The following is a 9,485-nucleotide window of genomic DNA, read 5'->3' on the forward strand; positions in this document are numbered from 1 at the left end:
GATCAAGTTTTTCTGCTCTGTTGGGAGCAATCGTATTCCAATGGCAAAATGGGAGTGCGACTTGTCTGTTCCAATGGCAGATCGGGATCAGACGTCAATCCCGGATCGCTCTGTGGAGCAGCGATATTTGCTCCGCCGAAATCTGCAGATTTGACCGGAACCCCGCGCGACGCTTTACTTTCCCGCGTCTGCTTCCAGTCATGACCGGCTGCATCCGTTCTGTCGCATACGCGAACTTCCTGTCGTCGCTACGCGGTGATCCGGGCAACGTACAAGAAGTATTTTTTACTTTTTTTAAATTGAATTCTCCCAAATGTAATTATTTTTCGTTTTATTCGCGTCCGCACAAGTTAAAACAAATAATTTTCTTAACAGGATGTCAATTCCATCGCGGTCAATTCTTTGTGACTGCTTTTTTAGACCAAAATCAATGTGTAGCTCCGCAAAAAGAAGTCTCATAATCGGGGCTCTGCCGTAGTCAGAAAAACTTTGCGCAAAAATGCCGGTCTCATGTAAGCTGCACTCCATCAGAACTGCAGAAAAAACTGCAGCCCTTACACGAGTATATACAGTATTAAAGGGCACTGACTTTTTTTTTCGGTGAAAACTGAATATCTAAAATTGCCGCTGCGCTGCGGTGGCTCAGTGGTTATGGTGCTCGGCTGCTGACCCGAAAGACGCTGGTTCTATCCTGGCAGTGGCGGTCGCATTTCGATGGAAGTGGAATTCTAGAGGCCCATGTACTGTGCAATGTCGGGGCACATTAAAGAACACCAGGTGGTCAAAATTTCGGACCCCTTCACTACGGTGTCTCGCATAGCGGGAGTTCCTTTGGGACCTTAAACACCAATAAACCAAACCAAATCGAATATCTAAAGCTGAATTCAATGTTTTTTGTTTTGTTTTGAACTGAAAAGTCCATCCCTTACCTATGGCGCATTAAAACCTTCACCTTGTAGTGCGTGCTTTCTCTAAACAATGTCATGCCAAGTTGTTAGTGGCTATTTAGTGGCTACCTATTAATAAAGTAACAATGGAAGGAAAAAATGTTAGCCGTGGCATCTGCCATCCAAACCTGGAGCACCTGAGCTGCCACTAGCAAGAATAAAAAGACAGAGAGGGAAAGAAAGGGGCTGATAGTAAAAAGGGTAGGGGGCAATATACACTATGTACAAATACAGAATATAGAATTTGAAAAATTGTTTTTTTGGGGAAAGGTGGTGGAGGGCTCCAGAATAATTTGTACCACCTGGAAATCTTTAACCTGCACTGACATTGCTGTAGGGGCGCCTTAGCATTTCGCTTCCATCGAAACAAACGCGGCCCCCTACGCTGGGGTTCGAACCCGGGTACTCCGGATCAGTAGCCAAGTGCACTAACCACTGAGCCACCACAGCGGGTAGGGACAATTTCCCTGTTCTGACTTTTAAGCTATGTCCGGACATAATTAGACGAGAAAGCATAGTACTGCTTGGAGATGTTTTGAGCATATGTAATCGGAGTTATTTCTGCAAATAAGTTTGGGGAATAGAAAGCCCATTTGGTATCTGTGCTTTGCTTGTGAAGGTGCTGCCCCTGCATTTGAAACTTTTATGCAAGTGTAGCTGACTCAGCACGTGTGAAGATTTAAGGCCGCTGAAAAATGTGCACTGATGCTTTGGCAGAAACTTGTCACCTTTCAAGCTGTTGCTGTTTCACTCTTCCTTTTCTTTTCTTTTCTCAAATAGGGGACCAGTTTGAGAAGCTAGAGGACGAGGATGAACAGGGCTGGTGCAAAGGCCGCAAGGATGGCCGGGTTGGTCTCTACCCCGCCAACTATGTCGAAGTCATCGCCCCCTAGACAGTGTCGCTTCTCTGCTGGCCGGGAAAGGAGGAGATGGAGTGGTCGTCATCGCCCGAGGGCAGCGTCGTGCATGATGTGACGGCCCGCCACTCATGCGCCGCTGCCCTGCATGACGCTTCTGCGACAAGATGAAACTCTAGTTGTTCATCTCCAAGTACACGACGGTTTGCCACACTTGTGTCCCCCTCCTCTGGTTCTCTCCGCTTCTCCCGGCGACAGCATGACACATGCAAGCAAATGGCTGGCTCCGCATGGACATAGTTAGTGTGTGCGTGTGCGGGTGATTGTGAATGTTCTTTCGTGTCCACTCTTCCTTGAGCCCTTTCTTTTGTTGTTTTTCAACCTTCCAAAAAATGTGGCACCGGTGGTGGTGCACCACGTTTTTGTTGGTGGCCAGCACCACTGGAAGATGGACTGCTGGTGGTTGTACAGACGTGTGGTGGTGTCACACGCAAGTGTTTGTGTGTGGTCGCTTTGTCAGTATACATACATTATATCTGCAGTTAACCTAGAGTGAAGATTCGCCAATGTTGTCCCCTCTGCTGGAATAGCCATAATCTCAGGAGGCAGTCTTGACAAGACACTGGTAGATTGCGATGCCTTCTGTAATTGCCACTTCTCTTCACTGTGGCCAGCTTCCATAACGGTGGTCAATGTGTGCAAGTTTAGTACGTTACTTTCATGCCTCTTCTCTAGGTAGTTGTGTTGGGTATTTTGCACTGAACTGTTTTCTTTTTCTTACCTGTATATAACGTTTAGTGTTATTACGGCATGTTGCAATCACGTGTAGAGTTTTACTGAAAATTGTACAACTTCGGAACTAGGCATTCTGTTTTATTTTCTTAATTTGGTCTTTGGCGCTACTGTAACCATTTTTGTTGGCATGCCAATATTAAGTGCAAAGTTTTGAGGCTCAACACTGCATTAGGGGAGACAATTTTCGTTTCAAAGAGGCCTTTGTCAGCTCTGTTGCAGTTCCCAAAACTAGTGCCGGCATTTAGCATTAGAAAGGTTTCGCTGGGAATGCAAAGGCTCATTATGGAAAAGTGATTGTTTGATTAATCCATTGTTCTATAGCTCTGGGCATCTGTAATTGACACCTGCAGTGGCAGGTGGAACAGCTTCTGCGGAGTCCTTGCGGATACTGAAACGAAAAAGCACATCGTAAGAGCTGTGCGAAAACACTTTTTAATATATCATTTTTAACCCTTTGATAGAGGGGCCTTCTGTTGTAATAACTAACCAACCAAATGTGGATCTTTCATAGTCACTTTCTGTATAAAAACATATTTTTACTGCTTTGGATTTTTTTTTTTTTTTCACAGCTGAACTAGCCACCTGAGTGTGGTACTGGTAAGTGCGGTTTCATTCTTGTGTTGAGTGATGAAGTCTCCATAGTGCACCGTAATATACCTCTTTGTTTCTTTCTTCTTGCAGTTTGCACAGAAAGTGCCTTGCATGTATTGAGTTTTCTTTTATTGTGCGCTAAATATTTTATAGTTTTTTACACAAGTCTCTGTCCTGGCTTTTTGTGTTTCGGTGTCTTGTGCAATTTTCTTTTTTTTACCTCCATGAGGCCTTCTCAAGTCGTTCTAGGCACAGCAAAGTTTCCTGTTTTGAGAATTGCTGACCTGTTTCTTATTTACACGTCGGCATATCAGGCGCAGCTTAAACCATTAGCTTTATTGCACCGGTGTGTGTTGACACTTCGTTGAAATCGCAGATGTGCACAGGATGCACACAGCTTTGTCAGCGATACAATGTTGCGAAGAGACACTTCTGCCTAGCACAATGAGCTTCCAGAATTTCGCGAATCGTTTCCACGTGTTTATTGTTTTTGCGTGCACATTGCCATGGGCTATGCTGTTGTCATGTTCGGACAGTGCTACTGCCAGCAATGATCTCCCCTCGGTGAGAATATTTTGTTTGTTTTACTTTTCTGTCAAGTATCGGAAGCTGTGCTCTCGTCCTACATTAAACAAGACTAGTACTGTGGAAGCATCACGACGAAGCTGTACAAAAATGTTGCACATTTAAACCCTGCCATTCTTCCATCCACTTCGGGTGCGACACAAAAAGCATAATGCTACTGTTTCGTTTGCCACAGCAATGTGTGTGAAGACTATTTTTATGAGCCAAAAGCGGGGCATGCGGTGGAAGTTCATGCTCGCAGCGCTTGTACATATGTTACACTCTATAGTAGTTCTGTTGCAGAAAGAAACGCGGAGAACTCTGTGCGAGATTACTGGCAGCCCGGACATTTTAAGCAAGTTGTTTCAGCCAGCACTGTCTTTGTCGTAGTTAGATGGGTTTCACTTTCAGGACTGCTGTCAGTCGCCACGCTTCTTTGAAGCACACCTAAGACCCTGTGACTTTTGCATTTGGCACAGAATGCTGTTCTCTGGTAGTTTTTTCTTTTTTTTAACAGTCCAATAAAGAGTCCTTGGAGCTTGCTAACTGCTACCATTTCCTGTTGAGCCATGCAAGAGTTGCAGTTGCAATGTTTGTGTTTTGCTTTAACTGGTGAAACAGAGTTCGAGACTTAACAGTAGCACTCTGGAAAGCGGATGCTTTTCTGTGTGTATGAAAGTGAAATTTTTGATTGGATCAGATCGCTGTAAATAAAAATGTCTATGAAAACTGTTGTTGTGGTTGATAACACTGGAAGTATCTGTGTTGTAGTTGTTGCTCAATGACAACCTGAACTGATATGCTACAGCCTAGCTGCAAGTTTTTTACCTTTAGGTTGCTCGAAGCACAGAACTGTGTGCCACTGAGGAGTCTTGTCCTTAAGATAGTGCGAGCAGATGCTCATGTAATACAGCGTACATGGCATAAAAAGCCCCATAGTAAGAATGGGCATTGGCGTCCTCTATTGGCGCAAAATGAAAGTTTAGCACTCCTCAATGAGAATGGAGGTTATAAGAAAATAGTTGCCGCATGTTGCAACGCTATCTTAAAAGTGCCCATGTGCACTTGGAAATGCTATACCCCATGGGCCCAGTGCGGCTGCGCCGCCTGTCGTTGCTTCAGCAAAGCAGCAACGGGGCTGCTCCCACTGGCTTGCTTGTTTCCCGGTGACTTGTTGCTGTTGTCAGCTGGCCTTTTTATATAATTGCATGTGATGAAGTGATAATCTGACAAGCATGTTGATAATGTCAGAGGTGGGTTTAGCCTTTGGAAATCCAGATTTTTTTTCCTGCAGGTACCACATGCACGGCCTTGTTTACGGCGTGAATCGCAACCGACACCGGGTAGATATTGTGAAAAAAACTTGTGGGGATGTGATCAATTTTGTCTATCCTTGCCTGGGTTTTCTTTTAGGCAGGAAGAGCGTTACGTTAAGCATTGTACTACAAAACACTATCCTAATCATGCAGTACACTGGTACTGCAAGCTTCATCTATGGGTGACGTGGGCTGTCTGCATTTTGTGCTGCCCATTTGCCTGTCGCGTACTGTAGCGTGGCATGTTGTGCTTCTGGCTGGTTCCTGCACGCTCTATGAAATGGCTGCTTTATCTTCACAATGTGAGGATGTCGTTTCGGTTCCACTAACGTAGGCTTCACTACAACACTTGTGCACATTTCTGCAAATGTTACGTGATGCCGCTCTGTAGCTCAAAAGGTAAATTTACTGAAGCATGATACTTCATAGCGTGCCAATTTGCTTGCAATACTTATGGTTGCAGAACGCTAGTAATACTGTTAAAAGATAGTGACCTCGTTTTGTTGTTCGGTGTTACTACTTTAATGTTTTTTTGTGTTTTTGTGAGGGATGAATGGTGTAAATATATTGGAGGTGTAACATACCGAAACCACACCTGGGCTGTGAAGGATGCCATAGCAGAGCAGAGGGATCCGGATTAATTTCGATCATCTGAGCTTCTTTAACGTGCACTGACATTGTGCACCACATGAATGCTTTTGTGTTCCAATTCCATAGAAATGAGGTTGCCGTGGTCAGGATTTGATCCCATTACTTTGGGCTCAGTAGCCACTGATGAGCGGGCAACTTTTGCACTATGACCAGGTCTTTTTGAGCGGGCGCATAATAAGTGTTCACGTTTCAGAGGCTCTCTCCACACCTTGTACGGTTGAACTAGATGTGCCGTAGGGCTCTGTTTTGTCGCACTTTGTTTAATGTGGCGAGGTCGGTGGCGAAAACCCAAAGCTTCCAAGCCAGCAAGGTGGGTAATTTTTGCAGACTCGTTGGCCTCCTCAGGAACATTTGTTCCCTAGTGTAAATGAAAAAAAAGAGAAATCTCCAGCTGACATTTTGTTAATGGGAAGAAATCGAACATCAAGAGCCCACTGTACGTGCCGAACAAATTTCCGACCATGTAGACTAGTGTTCCCAAATCCAACTACTGACTAGGTGTAAGGTGAAAATCAACCACTCGAGTTCGGAAAATTGCCACCTAAATCTGTATGTATTTTAAAAGGTGTGCCATAGCAAGATTTTCAAAAAGCACACTGTTGTCCACATGTCCGTTTTTCCATTCGTCACAATTTTCTCAGTGAGTGTTTCATGAACATTTACAACAAGCCTGTTGGAGGTAAATCAATTACTCATAGTTTCTATATCCCAGTTAACCGTACTATAATTAGTCCAGATGCACATTCATGTGCACATAAAAGAGGTATGTCGTCAGCATACATGAAAACAGAAAAGTGAAGTGTGGTAGGTAATTGATATACAATGAGAAAAGAACCTGACCAAGGACTGAACTCTGAGGCACTCCCTAAGTAACTGCTTCAAAATTAGCCCTTTTACCACCCAGTTGGACCATTTGGTGCCTGTTATTAAGATAACGTCTGAAGAATTTTATGCTGATCCCTATAAATCTATAATGCATTAGCTTCCTCAGTAGTTTGATGATCGACAGTGTCAGATGCTCTCTTGATATCCAAAAAAATTTCTACGACTTTTTTGTTACCATTTAAAAAAGTTCATTGCATTTGTTAGAGATACTACTGCTGTTCCGGTAGATCTATTAGGTCTAAATCCGTGTTGATGAGACAGTGGGGTTTCTTGCTCGAGAAAAGCCCTAACCCTGTTAGCAGTGAGTTTTTCAAGCAATGTGTCGCTACAGCTTAAAATAAAGATGGGGCGATAATTCTCAACAAGGTTTCGATCTCCATTCTTGTATATCGGTACTATTCTAGCTAACTTAAGTTAGTCCGGATAGGTAGCAGAATAGAAGGCGAGGTTGTAGATTTTTTTGAGTGGAACACACAAAATACCTGTGCATTGCTTTAGCACAAAGGAGAATTTATGAACACAATGGGAAATTATGAACTATGGAGACTAATCCCCCACTGTAATATCGTGGTAGGCAAAGATAGCTAAACTGTGTTGTGTAGGTGCAAGGTATTCTGTAGAAGGACAGCTGTTTCCTGTTTTTGCACCAACAGTGGAAAAAGTACATTAAATGTTGAAACAAGGCTTTTAATAGATATCCCCAAGACTTCGATGTTAGGCATAATAAAATGGTTGGCTGCTGGTTTGATAACTGATTTGATGATTTTCCGCGTAACTTTCGTATTATGCGAAACGAAGGCTTTGCTAGAAGAACTATTAACAGTATATGGTCAGGCAATGAATTCCAGTCTCGAATTGCTTGTGGAAAAAAAGGAAACTTAAATGTATTATTGCATGTTTGATATTCTACTAAATGTTTCGTATGTTCTTTCCTATTGTTTCGAGTTGCCGGTAGTTAGAGTCAATGTTTAGGGCTCCAGATAAAAGAAGATAAATTTCAGGCGGTTATTCTTTGCTCGAATGCTAATGTTGGGAAGGCCAGCATCTAATAGAAGTTGAGATGGGGGCGATATTGGTTAAAAACAAATCTGATAGCCTTCCGCTGCATGCCTTTCAGTTTAGATATCAAATGCTTTGTGTGAGGAAACCAGCATATTATATTCAATGACTGATCCTACACAGATGTGTATGCAAGCAGTTTAGTTTAGGTGAGGCGAATCAATCTGATGAAACGTCTTAGCAAGCATAGAGCGGAAAATGACTTGTTTGTGACATGTGATACGTGTTTGTCCCACCTTAAATCTGAAGAGATAATTATTCCGAGGTTTTTGTATTCGATACGTAACAGCCTTCTTTTTTAGAGGTCATGAAACATGTCAGTCTGTACACGCTTATCAATCACAGATGCTAAGTCGTGAATGGTATCCCACCACCTGTGTTGTGGACAATCCTTTTCTAAAACCTAAGGGCGGATGTAACTGGGAACTCGATATACGATGATGCACTACATGCGCATGCTCAAGGCGCCAGCAGACAATGCACCTGCGCTTCAGCCTACTGCGCATGCGTGTGATGTCATTGAGTGGTGCCACCATCGTTCGAGAGGAGCGCTGTCCAGGCAATCTTGCTAAAGTCACTGGAACGGGAAAAGTACCGCAACCAGCCGCCATATAACTTCTTCCATATCATGCAGAGCTACAAGATGTCTTTAGAGGACGTTTCGTAGCTGACCCAAGATAACTTCTTTTTTTTATATAGACCGTCTTATATATAGACATGTCAGCTGGCCTCTCAGCCAGTTATTAAACGTTTGTAAAATGTCTTGATATATTGTCTGCTTGCAAAGAATTTTTAGACATCTTGTTACATTTTGTGCCTATCTTCTAGCTCAGCTAGGGCTCCCACAAGATATGTAGTCTCAACTGCAGGTAAGATTTTTTAAGTACTGCTTAATAAAGGCCACCACAGTCATCCGTACAAGCACGCGAAACATCAAAGAGTACAATTAAACCCCGCAGCACTCACCTGATACTACCAGGAAACCTTAGCTGGTCATCTTTATCTTTATATACCCCACTCCAATGCTCTCTGTAATGTGCGTGGGGAGAACTTCCGATCTACAAACTTACTGAAGGTATTTTCGTGTTTGTTAATTTATTCTTGGTGCATTAGAATTATTCTAGTTTAAATGCGACGTTCTGTTAGTTGCAAGTATTGATTCATACCACCGAAGAGAAACAAATTCAGAAATGAAAGCTAATTTATGGGCACGCACACGCATTCTACATAAAAAAGGTCAAGTAGAAACGTATTGTAGACGTCTGTGAAATATGTCTCAACTTTTACTGAAACATACAGTATTGTGCGTTTTTATCGTGAATACTTTCAAAAATTTCTCCGCCTCAACCGCTGGCTCGTTTGCGGTGAAACTGCATGCAGAGCTTGCGTATTATGGTAACTTTTGTATCGTAGCAAGTTTGACTACGGTACTTACTTAGTTGAGCCGTGCATGATGCGAAAACGTAACCGTCTACGTAGAGATCGGCGAAGCAGAGCCCGCAGGCGACTTTTTTTCGCTGAAGAGAGGCAGTGGCGCCATCTGTTTTTCTAGCGGAAAACGTCACGACAAGGCCACCAAGGCGAGCATTGCAAACAATATTCTTTGAAAGGTGAAATCTGTCGTTCTAATATTTGTTCCCGCTCAATTAGCCGAAAATATTGTAAGCGCTTCAACTGAAGCAGACGAAACGGCATATTCAACACTCGCCTCGGCGGTCTTATCGGGACGCTTTCGACTGCCAAAAACAGATAGCGCCACTGCCGCCATTTAGTGAAAAAACGTCGTCTGCGGGTTTTGGTTCGCCGATCTCTACGTAGAC

At 43.3% G+C, this 9,485-nt stretch overlaps 1 protein-coding gene across 14 annotated transcripts in view; it reads left to right on the forward strand.

Annotated features, from left to right (window-relative positions):
- Positions 1-4,483, forward strand: part of Synd (protein kinase C and casein kinase substrate in neurons protein Synd) — a 175,812-nt gene extending 171,329 nt beyond the window's left edge. For all 14 annotated transcript variants that reach the window (XM_077663613.1, XM_077663618.1, XM_077663621.1 and 11 more), the window contains one exon: positions 1,728-4,483. In XM_077663613.1, coding sequence (XP_077519739.1) covers positions 1,728-1,840 — 113 coding nt within the window. In that variant the 3' untranslated portion in view covers positions 1,841-4,483. The remainder of the gene's footprint in view (positions 1-1,727) is intronic.
- The last annotated feature ends 5,002 nt before the right edge of the window (positions 4,484-9,485 follow it).

This window comes from Amblyomma americanum, chromosome 4, assembly GCF_052857255.1.
Source record: "Amblyomma americanum isolate KBUSLIRL-KWMA chromosome 4, ASM5285725v1, whole genome shotgun sequence".
NCBI classification, from domain to species: Eukaryota; Metazoa; Arthropoda; class Arachnida; order Ixodida; family Ixodidae; genus Amblyomma; species Amblyomma americanum.